This window comes from Camellia sinensis, chromosome 4, assembly GCF_055761805.1.
Source record: "Camellia sinensis isolate YWXY chromosome 4, ASM5576180v1, whole genome shotgun sequence".
NCBI lineage: Eukaryota > Viridiplantae > Streptophyta > Magnoliopsida > Ericales > Theaceae > Camellia > Camellia sinensis.
The window spans coordinates 81,749,208-81,772,740 of NC_138964.1; the positions used below are offsets into that span (position 1 = coordinate 81,749,208).

The 23,533-nt window shown below is 39.1% G+C and overlaps 1 protein-coding gene across 1 annotated transcript; it reads left to right on the forward strand.

The window, feature by feature from the left end:
- Window positions 1–9,197: 9,197 nt before the first annotated feature.
- Window positions 9,198–10,706, forward strand: LOC145823858 (protein FAR1-RELATED SEQUENCE 5-like). Its single transcript, XM_082923392.1, has 2 exons — window positions 9,198–9,645; window positions 9,787–10,706. The coding sequence occupies exons 1-2, from the start codon at window positions 9,198–9,200 to the stop codon at window positions 10,704–10,706; spliced, it is 1,368 nt and encodes a 455-aa protein (XP_082779518.1).
- Window positions 10,707–23,533: the final 12,827 nt, after the last annotated feature.

Sequence of the window (23,533 nt, forward strand, 5' to 3'; positions counted from 1 at the left end):
GAAACATAAGCAACACCCCATTCTTACTACCTTTCCCTCAAGACACTATATAGAAATTGGCTTAATACATAATATCATACCAAGTCATTTACCTCTATGATTCAAGATTTCGGATAATATTTTCCTTCGTCAGTATACATATCTCAAGTTCCTCAACATACACTCTATCTCTACAAATTAACATAGTCAACACCACCAACATTCTAGTCAAAATTTGAATTTCCCTGCATCACTAAACTTCTATAAACTTCCACCGAATATTATGTGATCACAGATCATAATACTTGTATTTATTAACATTCCATTTCATCCCTACTCCTAGGGTCACAAGATGCAGATTGTTAACACATTGCATATCGTTCATTAATTACTCCATAACACATAGTTTCATATTTTTAATCATAACACACACAAGTATACAAAAAAAAAAAAAAAAAAATTACGGATGGGGCAGTTCCTTCATTTCTGCTTCTTATATCAAACCATTCTCTAATTCTCAAATCCCATACTCGTTATTTATCATCGCATTTCTCAATTGTCACAATTCCATACACTTTATTCATCAACCACACCTCAGTTTCCCTGAAATTTCTTATGGTTAATTTCATATATAATCCATATCGAAACTACATTTAGACTTTATTCACATCATGTTTCCACAAACATGCTTATACTGACCAATTTTAACGTCCTAGGCACATCAATAGTCCATATCTTTCATCGCTTTAGCCTCAACGTCATACTCATTACACAAACTCATTTTCATTTCACAACAACGATCAAATCCTCTTTAGTGACAAAACTCAGTCTATGAAATAACACATGGATTTCCTTCTATTACTTAAAGTCTCTATGAATTCTTATTCTAAATCTCAATACTTAACTTACTGCACGAGCACACATACATCTTCTAAAATGCACATCACATCCTTTCGTTACTAGATGCATGCAACCTAAATGCATTCTAGACACTCTAATGCCCAATGGACACGTGTCTGAGATCTTAACTCGTGCTTTGATACCACCTGTCCCGACCCAAACCCGCCCCTAAACGTTTGGTCCATGACCGGCCTGTACATAGGCCTCAAAACAGAATTTCAGAATCATATTTAATCACATGCGGGGCCTTAAGCGGAAGCAAGATCAATAAAAGACAACATCCATTGAGCTTATGAATACATGATGGTTTAATTAAATTTAAGCATTTAAATACATTCCTATAGTTACATATACAATCACAAAATTATGCAGATCTCCTGTCACAACCCAAACCCGTCCCTAAAAGTTTGGTCCATGACCGGCCTGTACATAGGCCTCAAAACAGAATTTGAGAATCATATTTAATCACATACGGGGCCTTAAGCGGAAGCAAAATCAATAAAAGACAACATCCATTGAGCTTTTGCATACATGATGGTTTAATTGAATTTAAGCATTTAAATACATTCCCATAGTTACATATACAATCACAAAATTATGCAGATCTCACACACACTTATATAAGACTCCAAAAATTGCATAACTCTCAATAATCAAAATTAAGGCCTCAATACGGAGGCGTACCCCTGGCGGCTTGGCAAACAGGTTGACCCCAATACAATTCTACTGTCAATCCCCGATGGCTTACCTACATAAACATGCATAAAACCGAGTGAGCAAGGCTCAGTGAATAATACTACGTATAATCCAATAAATAACTTGAATCACAAGGTATATAAATGCAGAGAACTTATTGTTAAACTTATCCTATAGCTGCTTTCAGAACGAGCATAGGCTCAGTTTTTAATCAGAACAGCTTTAGCCCTTGAACAGAGTGGAGTTGCCCTTATCAGAATGGCATATAGCCCTTATCGGAATGGCATTAAGCCCTTATCAGAATATATGCCCTTATGAGAATGGCATATAGCCCTTATCAGAATGGCATTAAGCCCTTTTACGTACGTATGAACTCAAGAGGTGGCTCGCACGGATTCTAGAGGTGACTCGCATGGTAGCACTTAGTTCCGTGCAGCACTTTGTTTCATACTAACAGATCATACAGAATGGCCACAGGCGCAGATGTCACAGATTGGCCATAGGCCTCACAGATGTTACAGAACGGCTATCAGCCTCATAACTTTCACAGAACGGCCATAGGCCTCATGACTTTCACATCGGCTTTAAGCCTGGTTCACGTATGTATGGACTCAAGAGGTAGCTCCTATGGATTGTAGAGGTGACTCGCATTGTAGCACTTAGTTCCGTACAACACTTTGTTTCATACCAGGAAACAATTATATCATTAGGTCTTAATCATCCATATATTGTCATAGCATAGCATAACCGGAACGGATGAACTGAAACAGAAATAGAAATAATCTCAGATTCTTAAGAATACCATTATGCAATAGTGCACATAAGTTTCCCATGGTTTAGTTACAGATTGATACAGGTGTCTTGCGTATAACAGAATAATAATAATAATAATAACCATTAACAGAGGGCACATATATCATTACGGTACGCTTAGTAAGAACAGAACAATTCACATTCTAACATGGGTCACATAATGATGTTAAACATTTGCATTCATGTCATAGGTTCTTAACGACCTTGGGTCTATATATAACACAACAGAATAATCTCAGATTCATGCAGATACCTTGGCTCAAGAAAGAACATAAGTTTCATTTATTCGTTAAGAAACGATGTAGTTTGCTTACGAGTAACAAAATGTTAATATCAATTATTAATAGCACACCCATTGTGCTACATAGTACTACTACTCACAGTGGTAGGTCTCTGATAGCGGTGGAGCGATGTCCTCGTCTTGACCTACAAACACAATGCACATAGCAGATTATGAGGATAAAACCAATCTCTTTCTTATTCCTTAATCAATAGCCATGGTGGTTCTAAACTCATTAGTGCTCCATAGGTTATAATCCATGCCTCAGAAGATAGGAGGAATCGATAGGAAAATAGTTTAAGTGAAGAAATGGTACAAAACCGGTAGACAGAAAGTGAGCAACTCTCATTAATTTGGGCATAACTATTTTTTTTTACTTAGAATTTGGGAGTTAGACCATAACCAATGGAAACTAGACTTCCGGTGCTTGATTTTAGGCTCAAGAATCACTCAAAACGGAGTCCGGATGCAAAAGATATGCTTGTTCAAAGTTACCTAGTAAATGTTGAAACAGGGGTGGCCGCTCGTGCGCCCTCCTTGGCCGCTCGTGCGGCCCAATTCCGCTCGAGCGGAAGAACCCGACCGCTCGAGCGCCCAAAAGCAGAATGAAAACACCTTTTTTTCCTACATGTCCACTCGTGCGGTGCCCATGGCCGCTTGTGCGGTCTGGGCAAAAACAAACAGTCCGAAAATGGTTTTTGCTCCAACACTTGATCTATCCATTTTTTTTAGCTTGATTTGAAGTCTAATTACTCAAAAACATGTATAATTCCTTCTTAAACATAATCAACGAACATCATCAAATAGAATCTCATCTTTTCTATATATACAACCTTCCATTATATATGCCCAAATCATGTAAATATAACTTAGACTTAAGGAAAGCATAGATTAATTCCTTCTATTCAACCCAATCCATTCCTAATTCAACACAATTAATCATTTACTTATCAAACTTTCAAATTAAACCTTGATTTCATGTAGTAGATGGATTCTATACAAGGATAGTAGTTAGAGCCACATACCTTACCCCAAATCCTTGTTCTTCCCTTTAAGCTGTTCAACTTTCCCAAGCTTCTTGGTTGATCTCTTCCCTCTCTCTTCTATTTTCTTCAATAATCTTCAAATCCCCCATGGGTGTTGAGTTGCCTCTCATTCTCTCTCTCACGGTTCACTCTTTCTCTCTCTTAGATATTTTTTTGACCCAAAGTGATGAGTTCAACAACTCATATATATATATATATATATATATATATGCATATATAATACACACATAAGTTCACCATAATGGGGGAAACCAAACGTGCCCTTACGAATCGCACAAAATCAATTTTCAATTAAACTTCCCAGATGACTCTAAAAATTATGCTGATCATAAATATGTCATCTGTTCTGGTTTCTGAAACCTCTAAGGCCTTCAATTTGTGGTATGAAGTTAACCACCCAAACGTGCATCAACAAATCAGACAAATTAGATTTCCAATTAATTTTTCCAAATAGTTCCAAAAATTCCCGTTAACATATCCAAGTATTCAGTTTTGATTTCTGAACCCATATAGGTCAGTAATTTCAATTTTAAATCCGTAACTCAACAGATAATGCTTCAATTCCAAAAGATATAATTAAATTAAAACACCTTATCCCATTGTTAAATACAGATGATTTCTTATACGCTTTTTGGGGTCATTACAGTGTACTTACCATTTCTCATGCAATAGAGTTCGAACACAGGGACACTTATTCGAACCCTCTTGCATGATGGAAAATATGTAATTATCATGTTTACTTACCATTTCTCATGCATTAGGGTTTGAACACTTGGATAATTTTTCAAACCCTCTTGCATAATGGCAAATATGTAATTATCGTGTTTACTTATCATTCCTCATGCATTAGGGTTCGAATACTCGTACACTTATTCAGACCCTCTTGCATAATAGCAAATATGTAATTATGTTGTTTACTTTCCATGTCTCATACATTAGGGGTCAAACACTCGGGCACTTATTCAGACCCTCTTGCATGATGGCAAATAAGTAACTATGGTGTTTTTAATATCCATTTCTCATGCGTTAGGGTTCGAACACATAGACACTTATTGGGACCTTCGTGCATCATGGCAAATCCGTAATTATGGTGCTTTTTCTTAACATTTCTCATGCGTTAGGGTTTGAACACTCAGACACTTATTCGGATTCTCTTTCATGATGGAAAATATGTAATTATGGTGTTTACTTACCAATTCTCATAGATTACGGTTCGAACACTCGGACACTTATTCGGGCCCTCTTGCAAGATGGAAACTATGTAATTATGGTGTTTTTTCTTTCCATTTCTTATGTGTTAAGGTTTGAACACTCGGACACTTATTCAAACCCTCTTGCATGATGGCAAATACGTAATTATCGTGTTTACTTACCATTTCTCACGCATTAGGATTTGAACACTCGAACAATTTTCGGACCCTCTTGCATGATAGCAAATATGTAATTATGGTGTTTACTTATCATTCCTCATGCATTAGGGTTAGAACACTCGAACACTTATTCGAACCCTCTTGTATGATGGCAAATATGTAATGATGGTGTTTTTACTTACCATTTCTCATGCATTAGGCTTCGAACACTTGGACACTTTTTCAAGCCCTCTTGCATGATGAAAAATATGTAATTATGATGTTTACTTACCATTTCTCATGTATTAGGGTTCGAACACTCGGACACTTATTCGGACCCTCTTACATGATGGCAAATATGTAATAGTAGTGTTTATTTACCATTTCTCATGCTCAAACACTTATTCAGACCGTCCTGCGTGATGCAAATATGCAATTATGGTGTTTACTTACCATTTCTCATGCATTAGGGTTCAAAGACTCGGACACTTATTCGGACCCTCTTATATGACGACAAATATGCAATTATGGTGTTTACTTACAATTTCTCAAGTATTTGGGTTAAAAAACTCGGACACTTATTCGGACCCTCTTGCATGGTGGCAAATATGTAATTATCATGTTTATTTAGCATTTCTCCTGCATTAGGGTTCGAACACTCGGACACTTATTCAGACCCTCTTGCATGATGGCAAATATGTAATTCTGGTGTTTACTTACCATTTCTCATGCATTAGGAGCGAATGAATGAATTGGTTGGAGAAGGTCTGAATTGATAGGCAAGATGGCGACTATTCGGATGGGTTTGGAAGCGCTCCGAATAAGTGCAAACCTGAAAGCACCGGAGTGAAGAGAGTTGGCCGGAGAAGGAAGGGATGCCACTGTTCGGGTTTAAATTTTGAAATTGGCACAAATGTTTGAATTTTTCTGTTAGGATTTCAAATTTTCCAGAAAAAAATTCAACCAAATTTTGTTGAAAAATTAAAGTTAGGACCTGACCCGACCCAGGCACAGCGACAGTGCGTGTGTGATGGTTTTCGGTCAAGCCCACTTTGTCCATAACTCCCCTCCTTACAAAACTTGGGGTGCCCCTTGGGTTCCAACCAAGTATGTCTCCCTAGAGCCAATATACTCACACTAGCTCTCTTAAAGTCTCAATGTGGAACAACCAATTTAAAGAAATTCACATTTAACTGTTCAACTTCCTATTTCACGAACCCGAAAACGACGTCAACTTCTCATTCACTCATAAATGGTTTTAACGAATCGTCTTCACCATGTGACTTGTCATGCAGTACGGAACATGTCACCACTTTGGACCCACCCCAAAAGACGTGTGGCCCCACTCAAATTTAGGCTCAAAGTTGGCCCAAAATAAGCCAATGAAAGCCATAATTTCCTAAAATATTTCCCCCCTTTTTTTTTTTTTTTAGGTGAGTAAGTCATAAAATAAAGTCAATGAAATTTACATATTTACAAGGGGCATACCCCAGACACGCCCAACAACAAATAAAAAAACGATTACAAAACCAACAAAGCTACCACTACACACCCCTTAAGAAAAAGGGGAGTAAATACAAGAACAACTAAAAAACAAAATAACCCAACTTTGCCCATATATCCTTTTTCTCCCCAAGTAACCCCTACCATCAGAGATTAGAGACGAAAACTTGGGGTGGACATATGGGCAAAGATACAAATAGACACCACAACACATAATAAAACACACCTGGCATACTCACAAAGCAACAACCCTCAAACCAAGTCAAAAATGATAACCAACCCCACTGGCACCCAATCTCTACCGTAGATAAACACATGAAATTCAATAAGCATCCCACTCCTCAGTGCCGTGACATCCTAGCCACTAACCAAAGTAAAAATCTACCCCACGAGAAATCCTGAAAGAGTCACATGAAGCTAGCACGATCAGAAACCATAAACAACGGTCTTGGGAGTTGTAGCGAAAAATGATAGCCCCACAGCAACAAACCAATACATAGCCAAAAATAGCATGAGAGCAATCATCACATCCCCCAGTCCCTTCCTTGGTAGATCACTAGCCTCAAACCCCACGGCAGTGTGCCCTTCACTCCATATCAGGCGTGGCAATACAATCAATTAGGATGGGTCACATGAAGACAAGAAGCAACCAGAAAACCAGTAGCTAACCTCCCGTTCATCTCCTAGTCTCTCACTCGGCTAGTCATCGAACCACTATTCTCCATAGCAGTGACTCCTCAATCACTCTTGGCGGAGATGGCTCGAAACTAACCTCATATCAAGTCACATGAGGATCACACAATCAAACGTCATGAGAAAATCAACTATAAATGGTGCGCTGCAAAGAGGCTAAACAAAAAATAAATGGGCTCACCAACAACAATTGAGACCCAAACACTCTATACAAAATGAAGCATACTCACAAAATAACCCAACTACACCAAACTAGCAGTACTCAAAATTGATCCCAAAAAAGGCCCAAAACCATTAAACCCCAACAAATTTGCCCATGCCTGGCCAAAAAATCAATCCACCAGGCTAGTCAACAGTGGGCCCACCTGGTGAAAACCCACAAAACTATGTCCCAAAAACTTGAAATTTCAGCCCAAGCCCACAAAGAACCGTGGGTATTGTTTCAACGTCCCAAACGCGCAAGCTTCAACACAGGCTATCAGCACACTACTCAAGCAACTAGGAATAGACCAACGTACTACTCTGACTTGGGAGCAACAACACGCTTAGCAGCAAGCAGAAGCTATCATGCTAGAGTCCGGATCCTCTCCTTGAGGAGGGTCCTTCATTTCCTGCGTGCAACGGCTCAGATGAGCCGTTGGTCATCCAACGGCTGAGATTATTAAAAAAAAAAAATTAAATTTTTTCGAGTTCCCGCCCAAACAAAACAACAACACAGCTCAGAGACATTCACTCTATTTTCTCACACAGCACTCTCCTCCGGCGAACCCATCCTCACCGACGGCGACCTACTGTCGATACAACCTCACCGAACCGTTCAGTAGCGGCAGACCCTCTCTACAACACTCCTCAAATCGAACCCATCGGTTTGCCCTCTTTCCATCTTAAGAACCCTGAGGTGAAGAGGATTCTCCAGGAGGTCAAGGAGATGCAATCCAACCCTTCCGATGATTTCATGAGCCTCCCTCTCGAGGTTCAATTTTTTTGTTTTCAAATTTTATTGATCTTCTTTTGTGGGATTTTAATTGAAGATCTGTCATTATCATCCTTTAATTTCACTTTAGTTTGTTTGTTTTTGATTGATTGTCTTCAAATTATGCAAATATTGGGTTGGATTTTGATGTAGAAATCACCATTGTGTGAGCATTCAATTTCGATTAATTCTATGTTGATGTATGCATTTAAAAAATAAATAAACAAATTTGTTCTTTGTGAACCTCTGATAGACAATTTATATGAATCTGATATCTTTATGTTTGGATATGAGTTTTGGGAGATAGGTATTTTCCAATTTTGTTAGTTGACCTAAATTTTGATTTAGCTTTTGCAACCTTAATTTCGTGCTTAAATTTTTTTGGCCTCAAAATTTACAGGAAAATGCATTATTCTTACTATAGCAAGTCAATCAAAATTATGTATTTATTGTGACATGATCATCCAGAACTGGCACCCTGTTTGTTGCTCATCTGATTGTTATTGTGATGTTTTGTTAAAAGGCTCGTAAATTATCTCAGTTTTGCCATAACAGGGTAATGTTATGGGCCTTATCACAGTATGTCTCCTGGTTTTTGTAGACATGGCAGTGTCATGGGTTATGTAATTATTAACTGGTGTCTAGATGTGTTATATTGAATCTTATGAATAATTGAATGAAGCAATATGTATCTATATTAATTTAATCTGGTTTTTAATAATTCAATTTCCTTAATTCCAGTAATTTTCCTTATATGACATATGGTCCTATCTATAAACCAGATAAATTTCATCTATAAACCAATTTCAATTCATTTTCATAGCACTACAACCTAAGCAACCCTGCAATCTTATTAAGAAGCTCAACTATCATTAACTTAAGATTTTATTTATATGGGTTTTCAGTTGCATTTTGATATCGATATGGAACCTGAGAATGACTGTGATTGGAAGTAAAAACGGGGAATGATATTTGATTCTGAACAATGTGCGTATGATTTTTATAATACATATGGAGGAAGAATGAGGTTTAGCATAAGAAGAGATTATTGTAGGAAGGACAAGTTCACTAATCAACTTATTCATAGACTTTTGGTTTGCAACAAGGAGGGATTTCGAAAGGTTGACAAGCGAGACCCATTGTCAAAAAACTCTAGTGCTAAAACTAGGACTGGGTGTGAGGCTCGACTTTATATTAAATTACATGAGGGTACTGGAAAATATGTTGTGACTGATTTCAAAGAAAAACACAACCACGATCTTGTATCACCTGAGTGTGCCCACATGTTGCCGTCACAAAGAAAGATCTCCACTACCCAAGCAATTCAATTAGATTTAGTGGCACAATCTGGTCTTCGTTTAGGCCAGTCTTTTGAACTCATGGGTAGGGAAGCTGGTGGAAGGCAATGTCTTGGTTTTACGAAGTTAGATTCTAAAAATTATTTGAGAACCAAAAGACAACAAAGTTTAGTATATGGGGAAGTAGGCAATGTGTTGCAATACTTTAAAGAAAAATCTTTGTAGAATCCTTCATTCTTCTATGCTGTTCAATTAGATAATGAGGAGCAAATAACCAATATGTTTTGGGCCGATGCACAAATGATCATGGATTATGCCCAATTTGGTGATGTTGTCACATTTGATACGACTTACAAGTTAAACAAAGAACATAGACCCTTCGCATCTTTTGTGGGATTCAACCATCATAGGGAAACAGTTATATTTGGTGCAGCATTGTTGTATGATGAGACCGTCGAATCGTTTGTATGGTTGTTTGAAAACTTTCTAGAGGCTATGTCAAGGAAGGCACCAAAAACTTTGTTCACCGATCAAGATGCTGCAATGGCTAAAGCCATACCCATCGTTATGCCTGACACAAGTCACCGATTGTGTACTTGGCATTTGATGCAAAATGCATTAAAACATGTTAACTGTTTGTTCCAAGATAAGGGGGTGAAGGGTGTACTAAATAAATTCTTCTTTCACATTGAAGATGCAAATCAATGGAAGTTAGAGTGGGCGGAAATGCTTGATAACTATGATGCGCATGAAAATCATTGGTTGAAATTGACTTTTGCGGTGAAAGAAAAATGGGGATGGCCTTATGTTAGATCAACATGGGCTACGGGAATGAGTACCACACAACTTAGTGAATCTTTTAATGCTTTTTTGAAGGATTACATTCGTTCTGATTTCAACTTAAATGAATTCTTCATGCATTTCGAAAGGGTACTTTACGAGAAGCGATACAAGGAGTTAGAAGCAGGCTATGCTTTGTGCCAAAGGTTGCCAAAGGTCAAAGCAACAATAAGAATGTTAATTCAAATGGGTAACGTCTACACAAAAAAGATCTTTGAGGAATTTCAAAATGAGTACTTTCAATCCATTGAATCGGACATAGAAGCAATTGAATATGGCGAGGCTAGTACCATGTACACAGTTGTTGATGTTGGTAACAAACATGCAAGGAAGTGAAGATGGAGAGGGATGGCTCTTTGGGTTGTAATTGTACAAAGTTTGAAAGGGAAGGAATCTTGTGTTGTCACTCATTGAAGGTCATTAGAGACATATTGAAGATGAAAGAGGTTCCTCCACAATACATTCTAAAGAGGTGGACCAAACAAGCAAGAGCCGAAACTGTGCAGCACATTAAGGAAAATGACATTGAAGTAGATGTGAAATTCCAACAAGCCTCGTGGTATAAGACATTGATGACCGCGTTTAGAGCAGTAGCAAGTAGAGCTGCTGAAACTGAAGAAACTTATGATTTTTGTATTGCACACCTTGCTACATTAGGTGCAGATGTTGAAGGCAAGTTAAGTGCTCATTTTGGTGTTGGAAATGAAGTACATAATGATGATGACACCCAAAGCTTTGAAGTGGAATGCGAAGATGTGAATCATGTTGTGCAACCAAAAGGATTGAAGAAAAAGGTGGCAACTAGTAAGGGCAAAAGGAGGGTCAAAGGTGGATTCGAAGCGGCGTTGCTAGCGAACTCCAAAAAAAAATCCCATGCTAACAGCTTGGCTTCGTCACAATCTATTGCAAGTTCAATGGTTGCACCTTCTCCATTATCTGTTGGAGGAGATATATATGTTCGTGAACATGTTCCTCCGTTTCAACCTCTTCCACCCCTTCATCCTCTTCCTCGATCTTTGCCCATGGGTGGTAATTACATTCCTCCGCCATTGATGTATCCCACATATCATGTAAGCCTTTCTTTAACATTGTATTTTTTGTGTGGATATAATATGTGACTCAAACCATAACTGAAAGCATATATGACATTGTTGTAGGCGAACAATTTGCGGGAGATGTATGTGGTGCCAAATTATTTGCCAACTTCAATGGCTCAATGACATTCTGCTCAACCAACATTCCAGTCACTACTACAAGGTTCATATGGATATGACATTGGGTTTTGATATTCTCAAGAATCAACTACTCCAATGTGTAGTCAGGTTCGTCCTTGATGTATTTTTAGTTTATAGTTGCTGAAAATTCTGTGATACCATGTATTTATAGTTGCTTAAAAATTCTGTCTTTTTTTTTTAGGCTATGGACAACCATCAACAGAACCAAACTGATGCTGAAATTGGACTGCAACGTGAAGTCATGGCCTCTGAAATTGTGAAGCAAACTGCTGCTGGAAAGTGATGTTAAAGTACTAATGTGTCAATTTTTAAGCACCAATGAATTAATTTAGATGTTAAAGTTGTACTGGTTGATGTTCATTTACAGTTGATTTTAATTTATATGTTAAACCCAAGTGAACTGGTTATTGTTAATGTTCATTTAGCTTGGTTGATGTTGGTTGATGTTGGTTATTGTTAAAGTTGTACTGATTCTATTATTGTTAATGTTTTTTTTTTTATTTATGTGTTGGTTGGTTGATGTTCATGTTCATGTTCATGTTCATTTAAATTGGTGTCCATGTTGGTTGCTTGATGTTCATGTTCAGATTCAGGAAACTGGTATTGAACATGCTGTATTGAACATGTTAATTTAACTTGGTTGATGTTGGTTGATGTTCATTTAGGACCCTTGAACACTGTTATGCAGATTCTGAAATGGTTATTAACAAATGGTTAATAGTTTTGAATTGCAGTTTCAGGACCCTTGAACACTGTTATGCAGATTCTGTTTTCAAATGCAGATTCTATTTTGAACACTGTAGATTCTGGTTTTTTTTTTTAACACTGTTATGCAGATTCTGTTTTGAACACTGTATGTTGGTTCTGGTATGCTGGTTTGAACACTGAAAAGTTACAAAGCAACTACCCATCTGAAACTAAAAAGTTATACTCAAGCTCCCAACATGGCCTTCTTAGAACAAAACATTATTAGAAATTTAAAAAAGAAGAAGAAGGGATGATGATATTGTCAAAAGAACAGTCATAAAGCAACCTCTCTATCAAAAGCAAGAATCTGATATCATTTAACTACTGTCAAAATGATATATGGCCACTCTTTGGCTAGCTACATTAGACTTCCTAATCTTGAGATAAATCAAAATACAAAAGACAAGAATATGCACCACACCACAGACAAGGCTATCTGATGTGAAATGTGCCTATGCAAAATAAACAGTAGTAGATGGACTATGCAAATGTGCCTATGCAAAATAAATGTGCCTATGCAAAATAAACAGTAGTAGATGGACCACACCACACCACAGTAGTAAATGTGCCTATGCAAAATAAACAGTAGCAGAATTCACTAGGTATGCTGGTTTTTGTACATTTGATATGGTTTTTCTAAATTCGTTCTGCTGGTATGCTCTGCTGGTTCATATCTTGGTTCATCTGGTATGCTGGTTCATATCTGGTGAATTCTGCTGGTTCATATGCTGGTAAATGAATTCTGCTGGTATGCATTTGGTATGCTGGTTCATCTAGTAAATTCATAGCAGAAGCTGGTAAATGCATTCTGTTGGTATGCATGTACTAAATTCATAAACTAGAAGCTGGTAAACAGTTTCTGCTGGTAAATGAATTCTATGTTCTATTACTAAGTTAAATGAACATGAACCACAACCAACATACATGCATTTTAAGCCTACAGGGCAATAAACCATAACTTTTGTAAAAACCATCTCACAGATTGTCCTCTAAATTAAAACATTCCCAAGTTCATAAAATCCAACTCATTCCCAAGTTCATTAAATCCACTAGGACATATAATAAGAAATCTGAGTACAAAGTAGAGGACAATGAACCAGCTAAAAACTAGCAGAATGTTTTAATTAATAAACATTTGGAATTCATAAACTAGAGAACAATATTGGGAATCATTCCCAAGTTCATAAATGTAAGTATAAAAAATTTGGAATTCATAAAGTAGAGGACAATAAACCATCTAAAAACCATCTCAAATCATTCCCAACTTCCCAAATTCCATTCATAAAAACATCATAAAGTACAAACATCATAAATCCATAATAACATTAGTCAAATTTTTCGGATACTAACATTACATCATAAAGTACATTACATCCATAAATCCATAATAACATTAAATCCATAATAACATTACATCATAAAGTACAAAAGTAAAGCAAATACAATCAAATACACCATCGCCTTCAAAATATTTTCCACCCTTCGAAGCCTTCGACCATAGTCGCCATGTTCATTTTCCACGTCATACAGCCTCCTCCTCAGCTCGTTAAAGTCTTCTACTGTAACACCATCAGAAGCTCTAGTGTTGAAACGGATTGTGGACGTCACATCTTCATCATCTTCAGCCACGAACTTGAAGTAATTGCAATTGGGATTTTCAGTCTACAATGCAACCAACAATTAGTTAGTCTATTAAAACAAATTAAATTGTGACTACTTACATATTTAATATTTCCAATACAATACTTACATATTTTGATGGGCAAACAAAGAACAAACGCCCTTTATTTCCATTCTCATTAGTTTTTACGATATGTATGGCAGCTGTTCTTCCACAATTGCACATTCTCGGTTTTAACCTTATGTTGCTGTTGTCATTAGAAGAAGAAGCCATTTCTAAATCTACATAGACAATACAACACAAACAGTCAGCCCTCGAGAAACCAATTTAGTTTTGAAACCAACATTGTAGTGGGCTCATAAAAACCTATTCTATTTGTTATTCAGCATTGTAGTTCTACATACAAATTGATTAGGTCTCAAAGTGTTTAGTTGCACTGAATTCAGGAAAACAATGCTACAATTCTGGGCAGTAACCTATCCTAAGGTGTTCAGAGTTAAGAAGAAGGTAGAGAATATTTTCTACAAGGGTAGACTCCTAATGAGTACTCATGGTTAACAGTCGGAAGATATGCAATCATAATCGTATGTCTGATGCCTAATGACTTCAAAGTGATTGTGATTACTATTTATTGTTGTTCTTCTTTTTCTTGAACCCTCCAATATCCATATTTAATTGAATCCTCCCTTACAATTATCTTACTAACACAACTCCCCATCTAATTACTATCTCAACAACCATATGTTACAGCCCAATTAGACATTTTACAAAAAAAAAAGGAAGCACGTGGAATATGGACTAAGCATTGGAACCTCCAAATGCTATGCATGTTTCAAAGTTATGAAGTTTAAGCCTCTTTTTTATTGGCAAGAATACAGAAATAAAATATTAAGGTTCACAACTATCATATATGCATACAATACACCATCTAAGAAGTTCCAATCATACATCATAAAGCTTTTGCTAGAAATTTCCCTTGAGTACATGCGTACATATTGATAAGTAAATTCCCCTCGAGTATATTTCCAGAAATATACACTCAATTCATGCTCTGTATAAGAGTATTACAACTAGCTATCAATATTCTCAAGTGATTGGTTCAAATACAATAAAAGGCGAAAAAAAAAAAACCACATACAAAATGAGAACCGTCCATCTTATGTCAAGAAAAATCAAATCCCAATTGCAAAACAATAGCAAGAAACTTACTTCACAGGGGGCTCGCGGTCCTTCCGGATTAACTTATCCATGTTATCCATGATTCCTACCTTTAAGAAGTGTTAGCCAACATTTGGTTTCTGTATAACTACACTTACTGACATTGATTATGTTTTATTGCAGTTGAATTCAAGCCATTAAAATGTTTTTTATGGGGCACACACACCTGTTAAAATTGATTTATTAACAGAAGCCATTAAAATTTATTTATCCTACAGCTACAGCTACAGCTACTGATATTAATGTTAATGCCTTCTTAATGGCTTGTATTTAGGCAATTTACAGCAGTAAATTACAGAAGTACTAACATATGGACAGAGATGGAAAAAAGAAGAAGAAGAAGAAGAAGAAGAGGAAACCCAAATCAAAGCCCTAAATTTGTAGCCGTTGGAATCCCAAATGAAAGCCCTAATTTTGAAATTCCAAATCTAAAAGCCCTAAATTTTTTCAGACGTTTCAAAATCCCAAATCAAAGCCCTAATTTTGAAATTCCAAATCTCAAAAGCCCTAAATTTTTTCAGAAATTCCAACTCTAAAAGCCCCACATTTTTTCAGACTCCTAACTTCTTAATTTCAGACGTTTGAAGACCAACCTGGTTCGTGATCTATGCTCAACTGATGGTGGTCGTCGTAGTGGAGTTCACGAAGCGTAGAGGCTGAAGCGGTGGAGCTGTGGTCGTCGTGGGGTCGCCGTTGGGACTGGTCGCCGGTTCGCCGGTGAGGGTAGGTTCAGTGGACGACCACGATCGACTGTAAGGCTGAGTGAGAGTGAGAGAGTGAGAGAGTGAGAGTGAATGTCTCTGAGCTATGTTGTTGTTTTGTTTGGGCGGGAACTCGAAAAAATTTAATTTAATTTTTTTTTTTAATAATCTCAGCCGTTGGATGACCAACGGCTCATCCTGAGCCGTTGCACGCAGGAAATGAAGGACCCTCCTCAAGGAGAGGATCCGGACTCATCATACCAGCTTTCAATACACTCATCCATACACGCATGACATGCACACTCAGCATTTACAATCTGCCACGTAATCCAAACGCTCGAGACCACCATGGAAATCGGTCATAATCTCTTGCCAAAGTTCCTTGAGCACGATCAGCTCCGCATCGGAGCAACAAACGCCCTTCAGAACAATCCACGACGACCATTAGATGCTAACTGGTCGACGCCGGCACCTCAACCAACCACGCAGTAGCATATCGTCACTGCAAAACCAGGCCGTCACCGGAGAACCCAGCGACAGCTCAACCCAGATCACTACCTTCACGATCACCATCTTCATCAACAGACCTCATCAACTATACTCTCACGGACCCCTTGTATCAACATCTATGGAACAACTCAGAACACTAGCAAACAAAATACCAACAGCTCCGAGGCAGTAGCACCGCACCGTCGGCATCAAACCAGTGAAGCAATGATCCACTAGCAATGATTGCTTTGGTACAAAAGATGGACAGCAAAATCAACATCAACCCTCCAAACGAAGCATAAGAACATATCTGAAACATGCTCGCTTACCCACAATGTTTGGGTAGACGAGCTAAACCAACTAGCCGGAACCCATAAAGAATGTGAGCCACTAGATTATGATAGCCACAGTTCGTAATAACCAACGAACAAACCATAACTCACACAAAACATTTCCTACCTCATGTATGAGGAGGTTAAACGGAACAGTATTTTCCCTTACCTCAGTCCAAGAGATGATCAAAACTTAGTGGGCTTAGAAACAGAGCAACCTCCAGCAACAATAGCTACAAGAGCTAGACTAGAAAATATGACTGGCTGGAGTGTGATCTGAAAATGTAAGATATAATATATTACCAATGTTGTCAAAAGTTTTCACCTGACGAAACCAGAATTTTAACTCCAGAGGGGCATAGATCCAAAAATAAAAAAAAAAATAATCTTTTATATATCAATGGTTATGTAGTGTTGTGGACGTCCCCCGAACGCCCCGGGAGGGTTAGTCCCGTTCTGTTCATTTGGGGTTACCACAGTTCGGACTCGACTTGTGTCACGGTTCTTAATCTGAACCAAAGAGTCCAAATCTGGCAAATCGTTTTGAGAAACAGATTTTTGAAAAAGTAGTGCCAAAATGGACTGCTTTGCCAGATACAGAGTCGACACCTAAATATTTTAAAATGAGGGAATTTAGGAAACCCTGACTCGGTGCCGAAGGCCACATGTTCGTCATCACCGGAGTTGTCTCGGCTCGGGAGCTTGGGTACGATCGGGGAAGGTCAGCTATGAGCACCCCCTTTCGCCCGGTCCGAAGACCGGCCTCTACTAACCGTGATATCTGTTTTTGAAAACTTTATGCCTTCTTAAACCAATTATTAGCCTAGAAGTACTATGTTATGCGCGCAGCAAACAAGTATAGACTAGATTGCCTAATTTGGAAATAAACATTGCATATCCGTTTGTTTTGGAAAATGCTTTGGAATTTGCTACTCGCAAGTAGGCTAAAACACGGATTTTAATGAGTTTTTCCAACTCAAACAATCCAACCTTCACCCACAGGCATTTCAAACAGTTTAACACATAAGCATCTAGCCACATGTTAAGCATGCTGTCATGGCAATATTCACACTCATGCGATATGCTAAAGCGGAAATACTTACATAGTACTCCATGCCAAAACAAAGAACTTGTTAGCAAACATGCATGATCCAAGTCCATGTTAAGTGCCTAATGCATCGCATACAAAATGTTGCTAGAATAGGCTCGGCTATCCTAAACATGTCATGTGAAAATGCACAATTATCACATATTCAGTTTGGGAATTGAAGTATTGATGCAGTTAGCGTGATGTACCGAGCCTAATGCATGTAGTACGAATGCATGAATGCACACATGCGTAGCATAAGGTATGCTAAATTAAACGTGCCCTAATCTACCATCGTAAGCAGGTAAATAAAAGGGAAGAAAGAAGTGAGGTTGGAAGACATACACACCACCCACACACACTTATTACAGATTTGCCCTTGCTCGGAGGGACCGAATAAATATTACAAATTAATTAACTACACCAGCTAATTAATATTACAAATTGCCTAATTTAATTAACAAATTAAATAGACTAATTAAAACAGGAAAACGCCTCGGGAAGCGCGCCACCATGCATGGGTTGCCTCTGTTTTCCTTCCTTTCCTCCTCTGGAGGCTGTCAAAGCCTCAGGCTTGCATCCCTAGGCACTGGGGAGTACCACCGGCTGAGTGGAATCACCACCGGCATTGGTGTGTATCCATCGGCACAAAATTGAATCTGTCGGCAGAGAAAAGGTTGCCGGCCGGCACCTTACACTGCCGGTCGGCAAAGAAAGTCTGCTGGACCTGCAACTCACAGCAACAGAGGGCAAAACAAGGCATGGCAGCACAATTCAAGGCATGTATGCATCAACCATATCCCTTATCATTGTATTGACTCAAAGGGGCATGTGCCTCGACTCTCGGACCACCAATCACGCATTTCCATGCATGATGGCCCAAAGAACCAAGTATGCAACTTTGATTTCAAATGTATGCAAACCAATCAAACAAAACTCCCAATCCCTATCACCCAAGTCGAGGGACAAGGAATGCATGCAAGATGCAATGCAACCTAGGCATACAAGCTAAGGATGCAACATGGCATGGCAAGGCACTTATGCAAGCATACAAGCATACATATGGCAATGCAAATGGATGGAAAGATGGACTTATACATGAATTAGGCAACTCTAATAAGGCCTAAAACAGTGGCCATAATGACCAAAACAAGAAACCAAAACACATGCGCACATACACATGATGGAAGGCCTACACTTAGACACAATTTAAACAACCCTCAAGCACACTTGAAAGGGATAAACAAGAGCAATTAGTATGCAACATAAGCATTGAAATCATGTCATAAAATGATGCCAAATCATATCAAACAAGACAAGCAAATGCATGCAAGCATGGTCTAAGTACTTGAGGCAAGTCATGAAGCTTTGAAGCATGTTTTATCACAACAAACATGGCATGCATTAGGCAACCTAAAACAGGTTTTTAGCACATAACATAAGGCCCAAAAGACCACTTAGATGGCATCTAGATGGCTAAAAAACAAAGGCATGAATAAGCACCAAAACATGGAGCATTGCTACACAAGCTTATGAGGCATTAAAGAGGCATGCAAGGCAATCAAACAAGCATGGAAATGGGACTGAAATGGCATATAGAATGATCCCAAATCACCAAAACAACGCAAAGATGCCATGCTACACATGCACATACTTAAGGCCAACAAGCCCAAATACAAAGGAGCTATATCAAGCATGCCAAGATCAACCCAAACGACTATGGACAGAGCTAAAACATGGCAAGATATGCACAAAATCTTCACAAGACTAAGCCTAAAACATGCTCCAACAAAGGCTAACAACCTAAGGCACATTAAGGCATAAACAAGGCATTACATGGCAACTATGCCAAGCATGTATGGAGTTCCAAAACCAACTTGAAATCATGTTATATTATGGATATATAAGCATGAAAAAAGAAACCAAACATGCTCAACACACACTCAAGCATAGGCTTCCTTAAGAGGCCAAAATATGTCCTTTTTCAAGGACAACAAGGAGAGGGGGTGGCCCTCTCCTTCTTGGGACTTCAAGGCATCATCTTCACCAATGAAATCCCTCAAGATTTCAGTGGTGAAGAGACCCCAACACCAAAATCCCGGAGCTAACACAAAATGGCTTAAAATGAGGCCTTTTGAGGCCTAAGGGTGGTCAACAACCCTCAAACAACAAAACACTCTTAATAAACAATAAAGAGGGCCTAAAAACAGAACTTTTTTATGATATACAATAATCACAAAAACAGCTCTAAGATAGGTATAAAATCAATGCAAAAATGGGTGAAAAAGGGACCAGAATCTCACCCTTGAAGACTCCTTCACAAATGGTGCTCCAATGGCCTCCTTGAGCTTGAATCCAACACCAAAACTTCAAAACAAACTCTTTAGAACCTCAACTCCAAGAGGAAGGTGAAACACTAGGTGTTTGTGTGCAATAGTAAGACACAAAGCACCTAGTGAACAAAAGAGAGGGAAAGAGAGATAGAGTGTGTATCTAACTCTAACCCTAGAACTCAAACCCTAACAATGGCTGTTCTTGCTCTCAAAATATCCTAAGTCTCTAACCAAGCCTCTCCTTTTTTGCCTTAGAGAGAGCTTCTCTCTATATTGTCTTGTAAAGCTTACAAGACAAGCTTTGCAAGAGGGAGATCCCTCCACACACGTGTATGGAGGGGAGCAAAAGCAAGACAGCTGTCTAAAAATATCTGCAAAAGCAGATGAACAGTAATCGGCCGGCCAAAAATGCTATCTTGGCCAAAAAGAGTGCCGACCGGCACAAAAAAGTGCTGACCGGCAACAAATAGTGCCGGCCGGCAAACTACATTGCCGGTGGCAGCAAAAACTAGCCGGTGGCATCTAGCCACTGCCGGTGATGGGTGGGGATGGTCTACAAGCCCCACCTTGCCTCTCAAGGGCAAGATGCAAGTGTTTGGTGCAAAACCAGACACTAAACGGTCGAGTTCGGGGATCCTGAGGCAAGGCGCGTGAGCCGAGACCTCCGGGAACTCCAAACGAACACAAACATGGAAGATCACCGTGTGTTCAAACAGTGACGTCCAAGTCTTGAGGACGGTCAAAAATGGGGTGTCTACAGTTGCCCCTCTTTGACAGAACTCGAAAGTCATAACAATGACGGGAGTGAATGTCAAAGCCCAAAGACGACCCATTTTTGACAAGGCCGAAGACTCAGACAAACATACAAGACAAATAAGATATGCGCCCGAAGGCAGGGGGCAAAATGCAAGACGATGCAGGAAGCCGAGCATAACTTATGATCATGCAAAGAAAGCTGTAATGAAGCAAACATGCGACAATTTTAAGCTAGCATACCAAACTACACTACAATGCAGAAAGGATGTAAGAGAATTATGCAATTCTCAATGCGTCTCACTCGGAGGACACAATACCTGTGCGGCTCGTCTGGTTGCACCAGCCTCAAATGAACCGTACATACAATATCGTGCCTGAAAAGAAAACAAACTTAACAGGTACAATATCGTTAGCAATATGCAAAGTAGTGTACTCGAAACGCGTGACAACGCAAAGCAAGTAGGGAGTATAACAATGTTGTGAAAATACGAATATGTAAGTGAAGCATGCGGTCTACGCTGGCATTGCAATTAAACATGCGGTCTACGCAATCAAAACATGCGGTCTACGCAGGTATTGAAATTAAACATGCGGTCTACGCAATCAAAACATGCGGTCTACGCAGGTAATGAAATTAAACATGCGGTCTATGCAGGTAATGGAATCGATAAATCATGCGGTCTACGCAAGTAAAACATGCGGTCTACGCAAGTAATGAAATTAAACATGCGGTCTACGCAATCAGAACATGCGGTCTACGCATGTAATGGAATCGATAAATCATGCGGTCTACGCAATCGAAAACATGCGGTCTACGCAAGTAATGAAATTAAACATGCGGTCTACGCAATCAAAACATGCGGTCTACGCAGGTAATGAAATTAAATATGCGGTCTACGCAATCAAAACATGCGGTCTATGCAGGTAATGATATTAAACATGCGGTCTACGCAGTCAATGGAATTAAACATGCGGTCTACGCAAGCAAAACATGCGGTCTACGCAGGTAATGAAATTAAACATGCGGTCTACGCAATCAAAACATGCGGTCTACGCAGGTAATGGAATTAAACTTGCGGTCTATGCAATCAAAACATGCGGTCTACGCAGGTAATGAAATTAAACATGCGGTCTACGCAATCAAAACATGCGGTCTACGTAGGTAATGGAATTAAACATGCGGTCTACGCAATCAAAACATGCGGTCTACGCAGGTAATGGAATTAAACATGCGGTCTACGCAATCAAAACATGCGGTCTACGCAGGTAATGGAATTAAACATGCGGTCTACGCAATCAAAACATGCGGTCTACGCAGGTAATGGAATTAAACATGCGGTCTACGCAATCAAAACATGCGGTCTACGCAGGTAATGAAATTAAACATGCGGTCTACGCAGTCAATGGAATTAAACATGCGGTCTACACAAGCAAAACATGCGGTCTACGCAGGCAAAACATGCGGTCTACGCAGGTGATGAAAATAGTAATGCGGTCTACGCAATCAAAACATGCGGTCTACGCAGGTAATGAAATTAAATAATCATGCGGTCTACGCAATCAGAATATGCGGTCTACGCAAGGAAAGAAAAGATTACAAGCATGCGGTCTACGCAGGTAATGTAATTAACATGCGGTCTACGCAAGTAAAGAAATTGATTACAAACATGCGGTCTACGCAGGTAGTGTAATTAACATGCGGTCTACGCAAGGAAAGAAAAGATTACAAACATGCGGTCTACGCAGGTAATGTAATTAACATGCGGTCTACGCAAGTAAAGAAATTGATTACAAACATGCGGTCTACGCAGGTAATGTAATTAACATGCGGTCTACGCAAGGAAAGAAAAGATTACAAACATGCGGTCTACGCAGGTAATGTAATGAGATGCGCAAAACCGCGCAACGGAATGCAATGCACAAAACAGTGCGACGATTTGAAATGCACAAAACAGTGCGACGATTTGAAATGCACAAAACAGTGCGATAGTTTGAAATGCACAAAACAGTGCGATAGTTTAAAATGCACAAAACAGTGCGCCGATTTGAAATGCACAAAACAGTGCGACGGTTTGAAATGCACAAAACAGTGCGATGCGCAGAACAGCGCGAACAATTTTGAAATGCACAAAACAGTGCAATGCTAAGTGCGACACGCATGCCACACGGAGTGTAAGTGGGCTTAAATGCCCAACAACGCACGTATTCCGGAATGCATGACAATGCATGGAATGGAAATGCAATGAGGATGCATGAGAAATGTGCACGACGATGCAAAGGGGTGCGTGTTGCAACGCATGTAACACGTGCATAACAATGCAAATGTGTGGGGCACGACAGCGCGATGCAATGCACAAAAGTAGTGTGATGAACTCGTGCAACACACATGGGGCAACTATTGAATTTAAAAGGATACAAAAAGGATACACCTTGTACGAATTCGAGTGCCACGTACTGGAGACACGGCCCGAAGTCAAAACGGAGGCCGGTTGAGCGTCGGAGATGCACTTCCTTGCACTTTCTTGAGCTATGAAGACCCAAAACAACTCAAATGGCCTAACCAAGGCTGTGGAAACCCCACCGGCCAAAAGGGGAGGCCACCGGCATAAAAATAATTCCATCGGCACAAAAAAGTGCCGGCCGG

Bases quoted from the DNA above. Each gene is read 5' to 3' on its own strand.
- LOC145823858 (XM_082923392.1), top strand. From the start codon at position 9,198: ATGATATTTGATTCTGAACAATGTGCGTATGATTTTTATAATACATAT. The intron at 9,646-9,786 runs GTTTTACGAAGT...CTGTTCAATTAG, and splicing joins TGGTGGAAGGCAATGTCTTG to ATAATGAGGAGCAAATAACC.